Source organism: Plecotus auritus (genome assembly GCF_963455305.1).
Source record: "Plecotus auritus genome assembly, chromosome: 1".
Lineage (NCBI taxonomy): Eukaryota > Metazoa > Chordata > Mammalia > Chiroptera > Vespertilionidae > Plecotus > Plecotus auritus.
In genome coordinates, this window is record NC_137770.1 from 53,264,535 (window position 1) to 53,285,125 (window position 20,591).

The 20,591-nt window shown below is 33.7% G+C and overlaps 1 protein-coding gene across 4 annotated transcripts in view; it reads left to right on the forward strand.

Annotated features, from left to right (window-relative positions):
- Positions 1-20,591, forward strand: part of VPS13C (vacuolar protein sorting 13 homolog C) — a 202,931-nt gene that overhangs the window by 98,246 nt on the left and 84,094 nt on the right. For all 4 annotated transcript variants that reach the window (XM_080660478.1, XM_080660479.1, XM_080660480.1 and 1 more), the window contains 12 exons: positions 249-396; positions 1,117-1,228; positions 8,140-8,276; positions 9,942-10,098; positions 11,914-11,993; positions 12,452-12,511; positions 13,160-13,316; positions 15,188-15,304; positions 16,580-16,683; positions 17,077-17,244; positions 18,647-18,951; positions 19,913-20,060. In XM_080660478.1, the coding sequence (XP_080516604.1) occupies positions 249-396; positions 1,117-1,228; positions 8,140-8,276; positions 9,942-10,098; positions 11,914-11,993; positions 12,452-12,511; positions 13,160-13,316; positions 15,188-15,304; positions 16,580-16,683; positions 17,077-17,244; positions 18,647-18,951; positions 19,913-20,060 (1,693 nt within the window). The remainder of the gene's footprint in view (positions 1-248; positions 397-1,116; positions 1,229-8,139; positions 8,277-9,941; positions 10,099-11,913; positions 11,994-12,451; positions 12,512-13,159; positions 13,317-15,187; positions 15,305-16,579; positions 16,684-17,076; positions 17,245-18,646; positions 18,952-19,912; positions 20,061-20,591) is intronic.

The following is a 20,591-nucleotide window of genomic DNA, read 5'->3' on the forward strand; positions in this document are numbered from 1 at the left end:
AAACACCCAAACAGTATATTTCAAATCAGTGTTAGAGCAGCAACTTTTTTTTTCTTCATTAAGGTATTACATATGTGTCCTTATCCCCCCATTGTGGTCCACCCCCCTCCCCCGCCCCCCACTCATGTCCTCATCCCTCTGGTGTCTGTGTCCATTGAGAGCAGCAACTTTTGACTTTGTGTTTTTTTAAGATATGCTGCATTTGCTCCCTATGTTTATGCATATATATCAATTATATTTTTCATTAGGACAGTGATCCAGCCTGGCATTTCCCATCCTGATATTCAGCTGCTGCACCCAATTAACTTGGAGTTTTCTGTAAATAGGAATCTGGCTGCATCTTGGTACCATAAGGTGCCTGTTGTGGAAATTAAAGGACATCTTGAGTCAATGAATGTAAGTATGAGAATTGAAAGAAATTTTTGTTACCAAATTTAGACTCTGAAGACTTTCTCAGTATAAATCCAAATGAAATATGGAATTTTTTACTGATTGATGTAAGAAAAATCTCAGTATGATGTCCAACAAAATCTGGATTATTTTTAGTAGGATTTAATTTTCAGTTATATAATTAACTTTTAAATTTGTAACATGTACATATTAGCAGAGGTCTGTATGTAAATTATTTATTAGTATATTACATTACATGTCATTCTATATATTATATATACACACTTTGATTTTAGGGATATCTAAGTACCACTAAGGTAATTATAGCATTGAGGGAAATGCCTATATTTCATATTTTAGGTGGCCTTTTATTCCATTCAGATTGTTATTGTTTAAAAGTGGAACTTGTGTGTTTTCTTAAGTTGTCACATTTTTTAAAATGATGAGATTACTTTAATTATTATTAACTTTCACTAAGGATCGTATAAGTTAAGTAGATGGGACTGATGTTGACTCATAAATCACATTGTTTTTCTCCAAATACTTTCCTGTCTTTCAAAATAAAAACTTTAACATGAAATAAGTAGTGAAATACTTGAGTGAGAAATGAAGGTATAATTTTTCAGTCCTTGTTAAGATTATTTATACTTAAAGTCTTATGTTCTGTATTTAAATTGTTGCATTTGAAAATGAAATATCTTTATCTTTCAACTTCATATTTTGCAGGTTAATCTAAATCAAGAAGACCTTAATCTTTTATTTAGAATACTAGCAGAAAATCTTGGTGAGGCTACTACTGAAGACTTGAATAAAGTGAAACCAAGAACACAAGCGACAGGTAAGAGGCTGACAGTAGGTGGCATAAACATGTGTCTAATGTTACAATTTACTAGGGGAGAGAGACAATAAAAATGAAGTAAACAAATATATATTTACATATTGCAATTGGTTGTAATAAGAAAAGAGATAATATGGTATTGGATACAACCGTAGTTTGCTTTTTAATTAAGCAAATAGTTATAGTTCCAGACTTCTGAGTTGCATAAGATAGGAGGAGGCCATAAAGAAGGGTTTCAGATCAATAGTTGATTCTTAGAATAATTATTAAATTTGCATTTAAAGAAAAAAATTTAAGTTGGTACTAGGCTATGGTAGCATATTTGTTCTGAATTTTTGTTGTTAATCCTCACCTGAGGACATTTTTCCATTGAATTTTAGAGAGAGTGGAAGGGAGAGGGAGAGACAGAGAGAGAGAGAGACATTGATGTGAGAGAGACTCATCGATTGGTTGCCATCCACATGTGCCCCAACCAGGGTTGGATGAAGCCTGCAACTGAGGTACATGCCCTTGACTGGAATAGAATCCACTGAGCTAAACAGCTAGGGCTGTCCTTATTTTTAAATAAGGGTTACTAGTAAAATATCTATAAGAATTTAAATGGTTGATACATTTCTCTTCAACAAAGATATTGAAAAAATTGTCCTTCAATAAAAATGCGAAGAGTGTTTAAATGGTTACAATGGCCCTTTTGACTTAAAGGCAAAGTAACTACCACACTTATTTTTTAAGCTGTTTTATACGTATGTATATATACATGCATGTATATAATATTTGTTTTTTCAAGCAAATAGTACCATTCTATATGTGTGCACATGTGTGCATGTTTGTGTATTTCTGCATTTTGCTTTCTAAAAAATTAACAGTGTATCTTAGTGTTCATTCTGTATCTGTCTGTATATACTATGTATAGAAGAACTGCCTCATTCTTTTTAAAGGCTGCCTGGTACTGAATTCTGTTGAAATACTATAATTTATTTAGGAAGTCCCTATTGATGGACATTTAAGGTTGTTTTAAGTCTTTCACTCTTAACTTGTTGCACTGAATACCTTTGTATAAGTGCATGTGTATGTGTGGGAGAAATATCAGGACTGCTGGATTAAAGGTATTTAATTAATTTTAATTAATGCATTTAATAACAATTAAATTTTGACAGATTTTGCCAGTTTCCCCACATAGAACTTGTACTAATTTTGCATTCCCACCAGGTTTTTTTGTATATACCTTTTCTAACAGAGCGCATTATCAGATTTTTAAATTTTTGCCAGTTTGCTAAATGAAAAATGGTATCACATTATTTTTTTATTTTAAAAAAATCTTTTAAATACGAAACTGATACTGTTATATGTAAATTATATATCCATTAAAAGAAAAAAACCTGAACTAGGTAAAAAATACTTTTTTGCCACTTGCATGTTAAAACACATAGTAAAGCACACAAATCTTAAAGTGTACAATTCAATGAATTTTTACACCAGTATAATCACCATGATTAAGACATAGGACATTTTCAGTGTAGCACCACAGAAGGCCTCCTCCCTGAGCCCCTTCTCAATCAATACCCAGTGCCCACCCTGACTCCAAATCCACCCAAAATTAACTACCATTCTAATTTGTAATGCTCTAGATAGGTTAGTTTTGCCTCTTCTTGAATTTCATATAAATGGAATCATACAGGATTTACTGTGTTTTTTTTTTAATTTCCTTTATTCAGCATTTTGTTTGTGAAATGCATCCACGTTGTATGTAGCAGTAGTTTGTTCTTTTATTCCTGTACCATAGTCATTATATGAATGTATCAACATTTTATTTTATCCACTGTACATTAGATGAACATTTGGGTTGTTTCTGGCTTTTGGCTATCATTTATAAAGTTGTCATGAATTTTACTGTAAACGTCATTTGTCATAGATAGATACAGTTTTTTATTTGGATATATAGCTAGGAGTTAGAATTACTGGGTCATTTGTTAGCTTCAATAATCTATGCCAAATTATAACAAATAGATTTTCCTACGAGCAATGAGAATATGAGAGTTCCAGTTGTTTCACATCATCACCAGTATTTGATATTGTCAATCTTCCAAAATTTAGCTATCCTGACTAATATGCATTGATATCTCTATGGATTTTGTTTGCTGATTACTAATGAAATTGAAAACCTTTATATACTATTTGCCATTTGGATACCCTCTTTTGTGACATTTTTATTGAAGTCTGTTGACCATTATTTTTATTAAGTTATTTGTTTTTTTTCTAATTGATATATCGAAAAATTTTATTCATTCTTGATACATGCCCTTTATTGGTTATATGTGTTATATGTATATGGGTTGATATATGTGCCGAAATATATTCTCCCTCTCTGTGGTTTACCTTTTCACTCTGTAAATGCGTCTTTTAAAACAAATCAGTGATTTTCATTTTCTATTTAAGAAATCTTTGCTTATTCCAGGAATTGTTTTATAAAAGCAAAATAATAGCTAGAATTATCTCCCCTGGATCACATTATGTTTAGAATAGTGCTTGGCGTAAAGCTGTAATTAAGAAACCTTTCCCTAGGAATTGCTTTCTCAAAGGTAATAATTAATAGCAGTGGTTTTTCATCTAGGTTTCTGGAATTTACTTATTTATTTAAATTTATCGGGGTGACATTGGTTAATATGATCATATAGGTTTCAGGTGTGGGTTTCTGTGTTATAAGATCTGTATATTGCACTGTGTGCCCACCACCCAAAGTCAAATCTTCTCCCGTCACCCTTTACCTCCCACCCCCTTCCCTCTGGCAACCACCATACTGCTGTTTGTGTCCATGAGTTTCAGTTTTATATTCCACATATGAGTGAAATAAGATTGTTCTTAGCTCTTTTAGATTGACTTATTTCACTTAGCATAATATTCTCAAGGTCTATCCATGTTGCAAATGGAAGTATTTCATCCTTTCTTATGGCTGAGTAGTATTCCATTGTTTATACCGCATCTTTGTCCATCCCTCTATCGCAGGATACTTAGGTTTTTCCATATCTTGGCCACTCTGAGTAATGCTGCATTGAATATTGGGGAGCATATACCTTAGTAAATACATGTTTTCTAGTTTTTTTTCGATATATACCCAAGAGAGAGATTGCTGGGTCTTAATTTTTTGAGGAATCACCAGACTATTTTCCATAGTGGTTGTACCAGTATACATTCCCACCTGCAGTGAATGAGTGTTGCCTTTTCTCCACAACCTCTTACACAACTTGTTATTGTTTGTCTTGTTAATAATAGCTATTCTAACAGGTGTGAGATAGTGTCTCATTGTAGTTTTGATTTGCATTTCCCTAATTGCTAGTGAGGTTGAACATCTTTTCATATATCTGTTGGCTATTTGTCTTCTTGGGGAGAGGTGTCTGTTCAGGTCCTCTGCCCATTTTTTGATTGGGTTGTGTCTTTCTTTTTTTTTAAATAAATCTTTATTCAGATTATTACAATTGTTTCTCCTTTTTCCCCCCATAGCTCCCCTCCACCTGGTTCCCACCCCACCTTCTGCCCTTACCTCCTCCCCACTGTCCCCATCCATAGGTGTATGATTTTTGTCCAGTCTCTTCCTGAACCCCCCATACCCCTTTCCCTCTGAGAATTATCAGTCCACTCCCTTTCTATGTCCCTGATTCTATTATATTCACCAGATTATTCTGTTCCTCAGGTTTTTAATTCACTTGATTTTTAGGTTCACTTGTTGATAGATATCTATTTGTTGTTCATAATTTTTATCTTTACTTTTTTCTTCTTCCTCTTCTTTAAGAATACCTTTCAGCATTTCATATAATACTGGTTTGGTGGTGATGAACTCCTTTAGCTTTTTCTTATCTGTGAAGCTCTTTATCTGCCCTTCAATTCTGAATGATAGCTTTGCTGGGTAGAGTAATCTTCGTTGTAGGTTCTTGCTATTCATCACATTGAAAATTTCTTGCCACTCCCGTCTGGCCTGCATAGTTTCTGTTGAGAAATCAGCTGACAGTCGTATGGGTGCTCCCTTGTAGGTAATTAACTGTTTTCTCTTGCTGCTTTTAATATTCTCTCTTTGTCTTTTGCTCTTGGCATTTTAATTATGATGTGTCTTGGTGTGGTCCTCTTTGGATTCCTCTTGTTTGGGGTTCTGTGTGCTTCCTAGACTTGTAAGTCTATTTCTTTCACCAGGTAGGGGAAGTTTTCTGTCATTATTTCTTCAAATAGGTTTTCAGTATCTTGCTCTCTCTCTTCTTCTGGCACCCCCATAATTCTGATGTTGGTACGCTTGAAGTTGTCCCAGAGTCTTCTTACACTATCTTCAACTTTTTGGATTTTTTTTTTTTTCTTTTTGCCTTTTCGGTTGAGTGTTTTTTGCTTCTTTGTATTTCAATTCTTTGACTTGATTCTTGTGTTCCTCTAGTCTGTTGTTGGGTCTCTGTATAATATTTTTTATTTCAGTCAGTGTATATTTAATTTCTAGTTGGTCCTTTTTCATATCTTCGAGGGTCTTGTTATATTTATCGGCCTTTTCTAGGATATTCTTGAAAAGCCTTATAACTGTGGTTTTGAATTCTATATCCAGTCGTTTGTTTTCCTCCATTTCTTTAGTTTGTGATCTGTTTCTTTGCCTCCGAATTTTCGCTGCTCCCCTGAGTTGGTTGGGTAGCTTTGTGTGCTAGGTTTCCTATATGGCCCAGTGGGTCGGCCTCCCCAGTTAACCTGAGGTGGACACTTTTGGTGCACCCCTTTGTGGACTGTGTGTACAGCCTTGTTGTAGTTAAGTCTTGATTGTTATTGGTATCTCTGGGAGGAATAGACCTCGAGGCCAGTTGCTGTGAGGATCAGCTGTGTCTACGCTGGGAGAAGTTCGGTGCTGGAGATAGCCTTATAGGATTAGACTTGCAAAATTGCAAAAGCCTCTGTGCTCAGCTTGGATGGGGCAGAGTCTCAGGGTGGAGCAGTCTTGGCTTCCCGTCAGCCCTTGCGCACGCGCCTCCAGACCTCTGCCTTCCGCAACTCCCCTGAGTTTCCTCCTGACAGTCCAGATTCCCCCTGTAAGAGTGTGGGTCCCCAGGGGCTCGCCCGGAACTGGGGTTCAGTGCAGTCAGAACTAGGGTTCAGTGCAGTCAGGAGTTTCCAACTCCCTTCCACTAGGGAATCCCTGCGGCAGCCTCCGCATTCAGCTTTCTCTGTGAGCACTCGCGTGCGCGTGCACGTGCGCCTCCAGACCCACTGTGGCTCCCCCAGGTCTCCGAGTCTCTGTGTGCCTTTCTCTCTACCTGACACTCCAGACTCCACCTGTATGAGCCTGGGTCCATGGGGTTTCGCCCAGAACTGGGTTTCAGTGCAGTCAGAACTGGGGCTCAGTGCAGTCAGGGGCTTCCTTCCCCCTCCCGCCAGAGAAAGTCAGCCAGGCACTCAGTCGCCCTTCCTCTCTACACACGTCTCTGTACCTCAGCCCTCCTTTGCTGCTCCTCTGATTCTCCGTGAGCTTTCCTCTTTCCTTCTAGTTGTAGAATTTCCACTCAGCCAGCCTTCCTGTGGTTCTGGATGATGTCTGTTCTTTTCATTGTAGTTTTGAAATTGTTGTGCGAGGCAGCAGGTTAGGTGCTTACCTATGCCGCCATCTTGGTTTCTCCCGATTGGGTTGTTTCTTGGGGGTTGAGTTCTTTATATATTTTGGAAGGTAAATTTTTGTCAGAGCTACTGTTTGCAAGTATCAGCTCCCATTTGGTTGGCTGACTTTTGGTTTTGTTATCAGTTTCTTTTGCTGTGTAGAAGCTATTTAGTTTGATATAGTCCTATTCATTCATTTTTGCCTTTACTTCCCTTGCCTTTGGGGTCAAGTTCCATAAGTTTGGTACCTATATTTTTTTCTGTGTAACTTATTATTTCTGGTCTTATATTTAGGTATTTGATCCATTTTGAATTAATTTTTGCACACGGGGACAAACTGTAATCCAGTTTCATTCTTTTTCATGTGTCTTTTCAATTTTCCCAGCACCATTTATTGAAGAGACTATCTTTACTTCATTGTGTGTTTCTGACTCCTTTGTAAAAAATTATTTGTCTATACACATGTGGTTTTATAACTGGGCGCTCTATTCTGTCCCACTTACCTGTGAATCTGTTTCTCTGCTAATATCTTGTATAATTTATACTGGGCAAGGTACTGAATCTATTGGAACCTCAATTTGGTCACCTGTGAAATGAGAGCAATAAAGTTTTTATCTCATAGGGTTGTTGTAAGAATTGAATGAGATTATCCATGGATAGCCCTTAGTACAGTGTCTAGCACAGAGGTAAGCACTTAGCAAGTGATAGCTGTTATTAGTTTTGTGTATTACAGTTTAGAGAGCAATTTTATTGCATCTCAAGGTGTACAAATTTCCGGACATTTTATTTGTATAGCTTTACTTTGCTTCTTGGCATGGATAAGAGGCTCTAATTATTCCCTCTTTTTTTCTTGTTATGCTCCTCATGATTTAATCATATAAAACCACATTCTGTTTGAAAAATCTATTGGGATGTTATCTCTCTATGGTTTTCCACAACCTCTCTTCTTATTCCCGGAATGTCACTTTTGTGTGAAGATGTTCACTTGAATGATAACACTCCTATTAAACTTTTCTTGACCTCCCATAAGAGTGTCATGCCTAGTTTTGTGCTTTCTGTGCATTTTATATTAATATTCGTTTATTTAATATGACTAGGTGTAGCCTGCTTATTTTGTTTGTATGTTAAAGTATGCATCTCTTCTACTAACCCATAGGCTTTCTAAGGGCTGGAGCTGTGTATTATTAATTTATGGATTTTCAGTGCCTGCACTAGGTTTAGTGTACTTGTATAAGTCCTCAGTGAGTATTTGTGGAAAAAGAGAATTTAAAAGTGAATATATTTCTTTTAAATACCTTTAGGGGAAATTAAAGGGCCACTTGAAATCTCTGTATCACAACAAGATGTACGTATTTCACAAGATACTTTAACAGCTGGAGTAGAAGAAATTAGCTCTGTAGACATCATTAATGTGCTGCTGAATTTTGAAATCAAAGAGGTATGTAATTTTTATCTGTTTTTATAAAGTAAGGTGAATAAATGATATTTACAATTACCTCTACTAAAATAAACTTGTAGTTATTGACATAAATGAGAAAATCTTATATAGGCTATTTATAATTTGTATGTAGTAGTAATGTTTTAAAATTTGAGAGTTTGTTAAAAATGAATTATATTTGAGGGATATAATATTTCATAGAGAAAATGGTAGCATGCCCTATAATGTGCTTTTCAGATAATTTTAGGATAATTAGGAGGTGGCTTGCTTTGGATTTCATATAGGAAAGACAGGAAAGGGAAAAGATGATCGGAAAATCCCATGCAGATTTTAGAAATCCTTAATAGAATAGAACACAGTAGGTCTATATTTTTAAAATGTTGCATTACCACTATCTGCTTTCCATCTGCAGATTCTTGAGAGAAGATTAAATGTATTTTTCTCTTCTGTATTCACACATTTAAGAAATATTCATTGCATGTGCTTAGTGCCAAGGATACAGAGGTAAAAGGCATAGACTCTGAATTCAAACAAGAAAACAAACAAAATTTTGCTAGTTTTCCCATTAAAAATATGCCTAGTGGAGCTTAAGGCAGTGATGGTAGGGAGAGGGCATCTAAGCAGTCTGGGAGCATCAGGGAATATTTCCTGAAAGGAGTGACATTTGAGCTGAATTTAAAAAAAAGAGTAAGATACAGTCTGAGGAAAGAGGATCAATAAAGGGGCTAGGACAGGGCATAAAGTTGTGAATATGTGAGAAAGCATAGTGGATATAGGGACTTGCAAGTACTTCCTCCAAAATCCCTTCATCATTAAATAGTTGTATAGAGGTTGTGTTCTTTCTCTGAGTTAACAATAATAAACATTTAAACAAATGAGTTCTACTTTTTTGATCTGAAATATATGTTTTGAAACTAACTTCCTTCATGTTAAACCTTGCTGTTTTTCTGGTTAATATTTAAAGATTTTTAAGCTTTGATAATTGAAACATTGATAGATGAATCACTCTATTTGCAAATGGGTTTATTAACATATACATAGAAAATTTGTAAGTCCTTTTTAATATCATTTGTAATACATACTATTACAATCTCCTTTCCTTAGGTCAGTGATTGGGATAAGGGAAGCAGTTTGCACTGTCTCTCTTAGGCCAATACTTGGCATTGTCTGAAAACATGTTTGGTTGTCACTATCTGGGTAGGTGGAGCTACTGGTAACCAGTGAACAGAGGCCACTAAACATCCTACAATGCACAGGACTGCTCCTCACTGTAAAGAATTATCTAGCCTAAAGTGTCAGTGGTGTCAAGATGGAAAAACTTTGCCTTAGGTTTAGTATAAAAATTGACCATTTATCTCACGGACTTTTGGATGAAAGGCCATTCATCAAGACTAGGACTTCTGGGAATTAGGGAGAAATACTTTTTTTTTTTTTTTTTACTTTACCTTGCAAACGACTAGAATTTAGTGGCAGTGCTTTAAAAGTCTGAACAAGTAAATGTGCCTTCCAAAGTAAATAGCCCAGGCAATTTCCAGGCATAAGTAGAAATAAACATCTTTACATGGTGTGAATTTTTGGGTTATATCACTATGGATGGTTATTGTTGACTTATTTTCCTTGTATACTAATGAAATAGTTTGTGGTAATACTGGTACTTTTTTCTAGGTTGTGGTTACTTTGATGAAAAAAGCAGAAAAGAAAGGAAGGCCTTTGCATGAACTAAATGTCCTCCAGCTTGGAGTGGAAGCTAGAGTTAAAACCTATGACCTAACTGCTAAAGCTTATCTAAAAAAAATTAGTATGCGATGCTTTGAGTTTACTGGTAAGTGTGAAGTATAGTCTGTGTAAATTATCCATGGAACTAGGAAGGAACTAGAGGCCCGGTGCACGAAATTCATGCCCCGCCCACCCATCCAATTCATGCCACGCCACCCATCTGGGGCTCCTTGATGGATTGCCCCAAAGAGGTAGGCTGGAGCCGGGGGTCGCGCCTTCACGGCGGGCATGGGGCCGCAGGAACCCCAGTGGAAGCTGCATGGAGCGCCCGCCGGGCCCCAACTTTGCATGCAGCCATTTTGTGATGGTGTGAGGGCTTCACGGTGTGACAGTGTGAGGATCACCTAGGGTTTTATTAGTAAGATAGCCAGATGGTCCCTACCTTTTTATCAACATTAAGCACATTTATTAGTGTCACTGTAACTGTTTACTTCATTTAAATTTATTACATTGATACAAAGGAATGTGATATTTAAAAATAAATTGTCAGTGTAGTTATCATAAATAAGACTATATCTAGATTCTACATTTAGCATGAAGTAGAATATATCTAAAACAAAAATGAAATTTGTCTTCAGTGTCTGTACTTGTAAACATTTCAGTACTTGTAAAAGGCAGGAGGTCATTATAATTATGCTGTGAGAACTGATATGATATATTAGGAAATCAGGAACCAAGTACAATACCCAGGTAGAGCTCAGGGACCCTTTTTGAAAAGGTAAGTTAATTTACTAGGAAATAAACTTGCTATTTGTTTCTTTATTTTAAAATTATATCAGTGTTTTTAATTTGTTTTTAATGAAATTAACATTCGGTGTGGGCAAAAGTAGGTTTTCAGTTTTCCATATGGAAAAAGATATGCCGGTTATGATTATTATAATAGGCTTATTAAATAACACTATGTTTTGCATATTCACAACTGTAAACCTACTTATGCGCACTCCTGTATATATGTAAAAATAAAAATTAAATAATACAGAAATATATAGAAGAAAAACTTAACATCACTATGTAGCCTCACTTTCTAAGGTGTGAGAATTTTGTTCACTATGGTTATTAGACATAGTATTGATAGAAACGTGAAACATTTGAATTATATATTGGCTTTAGGATTAGAATAAATTTAAGGACAAGACTAACAGCATAGCTCAGTATAGACATTGCTCACAGTCCATTTAGTGTTGATAGTCTGTCTTAGAACCCATATTTAATGTGACTGTGAAAAATAAAAGGATATATACATTATTAGTTTCTGAGAAAATGTCAAACATGGTAATCTGATTTGAAATGAGATAAATGAAGAAGGAAATATTAAAATATTATGGATAACTTAGCTTCTTTAAATCCAGGATGTTAAAAAATCATAAATTTTGTTTTGGGTATAAATAAAATATTAAAATAAAAAAATACTCTTAATTGTTTAGTGATAACCTGGACCTTTCAAATTCACTTTCTAAAGTGGATCAAGCCAACTTTTAGAGTTGCTATGGGTGTTTAAAGTTTATAGGAATTCTCTGGGATAACTTGAAGTAAAGCAAATTTATATTGAGAATAACCCCTAATTTATGTATTTTTTAGCTTTATTCTTTAATATAGTCTGATTTGTTCAGAGTAATACCAGTAGTACCAAATGTTACAGCATTTTAATTGGCTGGTGCTGTTTTTTTGTTTTTATGGACTTTTTTTTTTTTTAATCCAGTCTTATTGATGTATCATTTATATACAGTAAAATTCATCATTTTAATGTATAGCTCTGTGAGCTTTGCAAACATATATTTGTGTAACTGGCTTTTCTGTTTTAACATATGTTTGAAATATTGAAAAGACTTAATGGATTTACCCCCTTCCTTTTCTCTTTTAGACTCTAAAGGAGAACCTCTTCACATTATTAACTCTTCTAATATAACTGATGAACCCCTTCTGAAAATGTTATTGACAAAGGTATCTAGTTTCATTTCTAGGATTTTTAAATATGTGAACATATGTAATCCTCCCATATTTAATATTTCAATTTTCTCAAATTTTTTAAATTCTAAAACTGGTTGATTATAGTAGATTATACAATCTACTATCTGACAGTTCTGGAAATCTCAATAATCTTCGGAGTTAACCCTATGTTTTGGAATAAGTGAGAGCATATAAAGTTCCATTTTCATTCAAAGCAAGGTCTGTTGAAATCTGGATATACTAGTATTTTCCCCTACCTGTGGCATTTGAGTTTTTGCTTCTGCAGAATTTGAGAAATGCTTATGTGGTCATTTTTTTTTTTGGCATGCTCTTCTGTGCCTTTAAGAAATATGTTTATAGTATTTTCATAGCATACAATATTTTGAAAAGTAAATAATATATATAAATTTTAGTGTTTGCAACTCAGTGATTTAATCTTCCACTATTTGTAGGCAGACAGTGATGGACCAGAATTTAAAACCATTCATGACAATACCAAACAGAGACTGAAGGTAAATCCTTTTAAATTCACTATCAGGTGGGGTTATATTAATGAGTAAATCTAGCTTCATAGCCATCTTTACTTGTGAGATTGTAAATTCTAAAATGAAAATAAGGGTGGCAATAATAATAGCTCTAGTCTTATAGATAAGAGAAATGCATATAGAGTTTAAATAAAATGTTTAAAGAGAGTTGATTTGATTTTCTACAAGATTGTTTCCCAGATAGGAATTAATCATTACTTGTTGAGTACACAAATAACACATTTTTTGGCATAGTATTGATGGAAGTGTGAAACATTTAAATTAGGTATTGGTTTTAGGATTAAAATAAATGTAAGGACAAGGCTAATGGCATGGCTCAGTATAGACATTGTTTACAGTCCATGTAGTGTTGGTTTGTCTCAGAACCCATATGTAATGTGACTGACTGAAGTATGGCCTGATAATACTTCCTATACCTTTACTGAAAACCATCAAGTTCTGTGGAGGTTAGAATTTTGAAGGTTGAATTTATAATAGTGAGTTCTTTTTTTTTTTTTTTTTTTTTAAAGCCCTTAATGGAATGATTTTGTGCTACTTGTGTATGTGGAAGTGGAAGTCTAACATAAAAATGTTACCATATCTGACATCTGCCTCTCTAATTGTTTATTATCTTAGGTTTCATTTTCATCCTTAGACTTAGTACTTCATTTGGAAGCTTTATTATCCCTCATGGGTTTTTTATCATCTGCTGTTCCATCCTCTGAACCTTCTGAGAAGGAATCTGAACTGAAGCCACTTGTGGGGGAGTCCAGAAGTCTCATTGTCAAATCTGGTATTAACTTTTGACTCATGGTCTAATACTTTCTTTCTGAACTTTAATAATCATATAATAACTTGTATTTTCAAGCTAAGATAAATATTTAGCACCTTACTATTACAGTTGCTGTGACAGATTAGGTTAGTTTCAAAAGAAAGCGAATTTTATCCTGTATATACCAGTATGTTTGCATTGATGTCTGCAGTGTTCACACTAATGAAAATGAAAAAGGAAGAAATTAAAATAAAAATACAATCATGCGTAGTAACAAAAGTCCATTTCAGTCCATCAAGTAAACCTACCTGGTGCTCAACAATTTTAGGTGCTTTTCTAAGATACAAAAGGAAGAATCTCATGGAAGATACAGACCCACTTTGGTTTCTCTTCAAACTGTACTTAAATCACATACTAATATGGGTACATGTTCCTCAACCATATGATTTATGCTATTAAATATTAAATATTTATATCCTGAGTGAACAAGTGCCTATTTTTAAGCAAATATCATTTTAATTAATTTTCTTCCATATCATGTGATATGGATATCTAACATCTAGCAATGTAATTTCAGACCATTACCAGTTTGAGTTTTATTAATCTTACTGGCATCTTTCAAGTGTAAAGGATCAGATTTTTTTTTTTAAATATATTTTATTGATTTTTTTTACAGAGAGGAAGGAAGAAGGATAGATAGTCAGAAACATCGATGAGAGAGAAACATCCATCAGCTGCCTCTTGCATACCTCCTACTGGGGATGTGCCCGCAACCAAGTTACATGCCCTTGACCGGAATTGAACCCGGGACCTTTCAGTCCGCAGGCTGACGCTCTATCCACTGAGCCAAACCGGTTTTGGCAAGGATCAGATTTTTTTTTTAACTAGGGAACAGAGCAATAATTTTGCTATAAACTAAAAGTTTTACTTTTGTTGTAATGTACTTGTTACATTAACATTTGTGGAAATACTTATATAAGATAGATATATACACTGTTGAATAAATGAAAAAGCAATGTTTAAGTTCACAATAAACTATAAAAATTTAATTAAAAAATAGTCTTCCCGTTATGCTGTATATTTGATTTTTAAGGTTTGATTATGCTACTTTAAATCTTAAGGGAAGAAAACCATTATCATCTTGGTGGTTAAGGACCGCTGTCCCCATGCTTTTACCTGTTATAGGAAAAAGTCTGTTTCCCTCAAGCAAGATGGAGCTCTAGGAAAATATATCCTGAATTCCTTAATCAGGACCTGAACTCAAGTTGGTTAAGGGAATCCATTTGATTGTGATTCTTATACACATACAAACACACACATTATAAAACTGTTTTTGGTATTTTTCTAAACTTCAGCCCTTTGTGTTCATTTTTCATAGAATTCATTTTAGGATTTTTCATGGAGAAACAGGATACAATCTAGAAAAATTGATTCTATAGTTCATAACATGTATGTATCAGAGTTAATCAAATGTATTTTATCAACTATTTATTACTATTTTAGTTTTTCATGAAATATTCTTCTTTCATCTAACATATAACATTAAAAGGAATTCAAAATCAATTAGCTTCCGTAGCATTCTAGAATTTTAACATAGAGGATTTTTTTCCCAGAAAAAAAAATTATAGTAAAGTTTCCATTTATCAAATTGTACTTTTAAGGCACTATTAAAGGCTGTCTTTATTCTTAATTTGGAGGGGAATATGCTAGCTTTTGTCTCATGGACATTTTAAAATTTATTCAATATCCATATTAATTTTATATCATCTTAATGAAGCCTTTTTGGTTCTTCATAGTTCATAATGTACTTTTATTTTAGTGAATTTGAGAATATTTTGCATCTTATTATATCAACTTTGCACTTTGCTGATAAGGTTTCTATTACTTTTCAGTGTCCGGTAACACTTCTCAAGATGATGTGTGTGACTTAAAGGTCATGGCTGAATTAAATTCATTTAATGTCTTGGTCTGTGATCAGAAGTGTAGCATTGCAGATATTAGAATACATGGTAAGTAATGATTCCTTGGTGTATGTATTTCTGTTTTCTTACGTAGACCTCAAGGAAGAATGAGTGTGTGCATGGTATATTTCTCATGAGTCATCTTTTGGCTTACTTGCATTGAAGACTCATGCAAACTTTTCAGAGTTGTACTTGGAAATATTAGAAGTAAATTTGTTATGATTCATGGCTGACATGACACATTCCCATATATTTTAAAACTCTCAGGATAAGTCTAAGGCTTAACCTCCTATGTTCTGTTTGCATTTTCAGAATAATATAACTTTAAACTGTGAATATGTATTATAATATCTCACTGGGCAAACAAAATGTCATTATCCTTATTGTTGTATTTTGTGCTAACATAGCATCAAGAGTAGACATTTTTAAAAGAAATTTTGTAAACTTTACCCACCATCAGCTTGATATAAGGATGAGTTCAGATTATTCCGTGGGTCTGGAGCCAACTTGCCAAGGTTCAGTTTTGGCTCTAACACTTACTGGCTGACCTTGAGCAAATTAATTAACCTTTCTATGCCCAAGTACCAATTTCTATAAAATGGAGATAATTATTCATGTAATAGTTGTGAGGATTAAGTTTACACACTTACATATATTTAGAAAAGTGCCTGGTACAACCTTAGCAGTTAAAAAAGGTTAAAAATCTGTTTCGTTAAACAAATATTTTATTATCTGTTTTATGGTTGGTATGGTTTATGGTTTGGTTGATTACTCGATCTTAGCTTCAGGCATTCTTTCTGTACAGAGGAGCTGTTTCAGAAATCATTATGCCTTTAGAAATTATGAGAATGACAAAAATTCTTTTGGAGAGAAATCTTACAAGATTGCCTTTTAGATACGGTTTATTATAGAAAGAATAGGACTTATTCATCAAATTATACTTATTTATGCTTAGTTATTAGAGTTTTAGTTTTTATAATGTAATGTTTATGAAATGGCTATGTAACAAACTATGTGTCTTTCTAAATGACCACTTGTGATCTTGCCAACGCACAGAATATTTTGTGTTTGGAGACCTGTAATTAATTTTCCTTGAAAATTTTTTTTTTTTACATTTCCACTTTTATTTATGACTTAACTGTAGCACTTAAAGATATAATCTTCCTTGGTATCTCATACATAGAAGTTGATACTTTTAGTATGTCTAACAGTAAGTAATTTTTATTAATTCTTTATCTTTGTAGTATATTATTGAACTTAAGTACCACCTAGTTGGTTCACTTGGATTAGGAGAAAAGTTTGTAAATATAATGTTTCCTATAGGAATGGATGCCTCCATTTCTGTGAAGCCAAAGCAAAGTGACATGTTTGCCAGACTTCAGGATATCATTGTTACCAATGTAGATTTGATGTCCATTCACAAAAAGGTAATTAAAAAAGAGTTTCTATATTGAAATTTATTGTTACCTTTGGTTTTGAGATGCCTTTATCCATTTGTTCTGTATATACTTAGCATCTGTCATGTGTTAGGTACTTGTTAGGGACTGGTCATGAATGTAGTCATAGCCTGCTTTCACAGTGTGTGTGGGCTAAGTGATTCGTAAAAGTTTTTTTCTGACCAGTTAAGTGCTTGATCTCTACATTGATAAAATAATTTTTATAGATATAGGAAAAATTATTGTCAAATATGTTTTTAATTAATAATTTGTTGAAAGTTTATTTTGATGGTGATTCTTTACATATCACAGATTCTGTAATGAGGTAACTTACTTATAATACAGATATTTTGATGTAGTAACCAGTTAATTTAATACTTTTAGGCTGTCTCTATTTTGGGAGATGAAGTCTTTAGGTTCCAAATGACTCTTTATCCAGATGCCACAGAAGGAAAGGCCTATGCCGATATGTCTAAAGTAGATGGCAAACTTAGTCTCAAAGTGGGCTGTATTCAAATTGTTTATGTTCATAAATTCTTCATGTCTCTTCTGGTAAGTTTATTTTTAAATATATTTATCTCTCACTGAAGCCCAAATTTCTTTGCCTATGTATCTGAACCTAGATAGTCAAAATTTTTACTAAAAGGGTTGTGTGTAAATACCCAAATGCTGAACAGAACATTATAGTTAAGGAAATCATCTACATGAGGATAACCAAATGAATTTTTGTTATTGTTTTGAACATGTAAACTATTATGCTTTAACATTGTCATAGTTATATATTTTAAATGTACTTTAAAAAATTTAGGGCTTTTCAGTGTTATTTGTTTTATGAAATATTCTTAAAGGTATTGAGGTAAAAGAATTTTTTAAGGAAATCAGTCGGCATTTGAAGGACTAATATTGGAACTTACAGCTTTTGATTATAATTGCCATAAATAAGGCCATAAAATTCTTTTTTAAAAGTTATTTATTTCCATGTAAGTTAGCCCATGTGGGCTAAATCTATCTATGCCTCTTAGCAGGGCTAAAATTCAAAGCTTACAAGTCATAGATTTCTACTTAAACCTATCATATTTTATTTTGTTATTATTTTTTTCTTAGGGGGAGAAAAAGGGAGAAGGGGAGAAGGAGAGGGCCATGTTTTACTTTTCAGGGAAGTAATTTATTTGGCATGAGGGAAGTTTAGGTTGCTTTGTATTATTAATGGATGAGCGTCAGGAATATTATTTCTAAGAATGATCTTTTCTTTATTGGGAAAAATCTTTGTTTTTAGTTAAAATTGAGGTAAAATCCATCTTACTCTAAATAAAGAAGTTTTGATTCTTATTAATGATAGCAAGGTTGTGGACATTTAAGCATCTTCTGCCTGAGTATACTAGTACTTTTTAAAAATCTTCAGAAATAAGCCGATAAAACCATAGTTTCTAAGAATAACTTTATTCCTGTGTCTTAGAAAATAGATTTGAACTTAATTTGGGAAAAGTAAAGTGCTCGCCTCCATTCTTTATTTAAATTTGAATTTAAAATGTCTAACATTCATGGATAAAAAGGAGATTAAAAAAAATTGTTACTTGAAACCTGTCTGACTTTGTAAAACAATGTCATCCCAATAAATTCAATAAAAAATTATTACCAAAATTTGTCATAAGAACCAAATAATTCTGAAATATATAAAATGAAAGTTAAAGGACTCTTCCTAGAAGTAATTATTATTAATATTTAGGAGTGTATCTTCCTAGATCTTACTCTCTCCATAAACACAATGATAAATAACATCTATTATATTACCTTTTATTTAATTTTTTTTTACTCTCTCCATGAACACAATAATAAATAACATCTCTTATATTACCTTTTATTTAATTTTTTAAAGTAAATAAATTTCTAAAGTTTTTCCTTTTTAAATAAATGTTGTTTTGGGGGAACTCTAAATATCGCTGTCTTCCAACAGAACTTCCTCAATAATTTCCAAACTGCCAAAGAAGCTTTGAGCGCAGCCACAGTACAGGCTGCAGAAAGAGCTGCTTCCAGCATGAAAGACTTGGCTCAGAAGAGTTTCCGCCTTTTGATGGATATCAATTTGAAAGCACCAGTTATTATCATCCCTCAGTCTTCAGTATCACCTAATGCTGTGATAGCTGATCTGGGTTTAATCAGAGTGGAAAACAAATTTAGCTTAGTTACTATGGAACATTATTCTCTTCCCCCAGTCATTGACAAAATGAACATCCAACTCACTCAGTTGAAGCTCTCCAGGTATAAATATAGAATCAAATTGTATGTTACTTAGTTTAAATAGAATTTCATAGACTCCTTCCAGGGGTAAAATACTCTAGTGATTTGTGGTTCTCCTTATTTTTTCTAATTATGAAACCTTGACTATTGGTATTTGATCAGTGGTTAGTAGCAGACTATGTACATTATAGTACAGTATCTGCATTTTGTTTTACTAAATTTATGATGTGATTTTTTTTTTATTCTATAAACATTTCCTGTTACAAATTACAGTTTACCCAATAATAATTTAGGTTTATATATATTTGTTTATAGCTTTTTTCTGTAGATGGGAGAAAGCTGCTTAAAATGTAATAAAATTTAAGATTTATTTCTTATTTCTAAACCATATCACATTTGGGAAGTCTCTCTGAGGTTTATAAAGGATTATTGAATATAAATTGGAAAGGGTTGGCTTTGTTAAATGATAAGAGTACTTTTTACTTGGTTGTGCAAATGGTTGTTGGTAGACAAGCTAGAAATTACTGTTATCATATGTTTGCTTAACTTCTGGGTTTGATGAGTTTTTCCCTTTAATTTGGAAAAGTACCAACAATTTGGGGAAGTACCAAAACTAAGGGCTAAGTAGACTACCATTTTCTTTGTCCTCCATGTTTGAGGAGGATGTAACATTTATTTTTAAGAGATTGCACTGTTTGCCATTATTAAATAGTTCTTGTGAAGATAGTCAGTAGTGCAATAATCATACTTCGTGAAATTTGTGTCTTTGAAATCAGCATAGGCTTTGTTTTAGAGAATTCTGCATGTAAACTTGATTTACTTTGATTTGGCTGATCTGTGTAAAGAAGTATGCTCTAAAAGAATTCTGATAGCAGCCCTTATTATTTAGGAAAATGCTGTGTGGAAACTTAAAAAATATGATAGTCTTCATTTTAATATATAAATTTCAAAAATATAAAATAGATTCTTGTTTATCTTTCAGAACTATCTTGAAGGCTGGCTTGCCACAATATGACATTGAAATTTTAAAACCAGTCAACATGCTTTTGTCTATACAGCGAAATTTAGCAGCAACATGGTATGTGCAAATTCCAGGGATGGAGATAAAAGGAAAATTGAAACCTATGCAGGTAAGTGTGTGTGTGTGTGTGTGTGTGTGTGTGTGTGTGTGTGTGTGTATATATATATATGTATTTTTATATATACATATATAAATTGCCCTGGCCAGTGCCCTGGATAGTGTAGCTCAATGGTTAAAACGTCGGATCTTGAATCAAAGGGTCGAGGGTAGGATCCTAGTCAAGCGCAAGTACCTGGGTTGCAGGTTTGCCCCCTGCTCATGGTCGGGAAGCCTGTGGGAAGCAATCAGTTGATGTGTCGTCTATCTCACATTGATGTTTCTCTTTCTCTCTCCCTCCCTCCCTTCTTTCACTCTCTGAAAAACAATGCAAACATATCCTCAGGTGAGGATTAACAAAAAATAAAAAGAAAGAAAAGAAAATTGCCCTGGATGGGTGGCTTAGTTGGTTGGACTGTCATCCCATACACCAAAAGAAAGGTTGTGGGTTCAATCCCTGATTGGGGCGCATAAGGAAGGCAACCGATCAGTGTTTGTCTCTCACATTGATGTTTTTCTCTTTCTCTCCTTCTCCCTTCCTCTC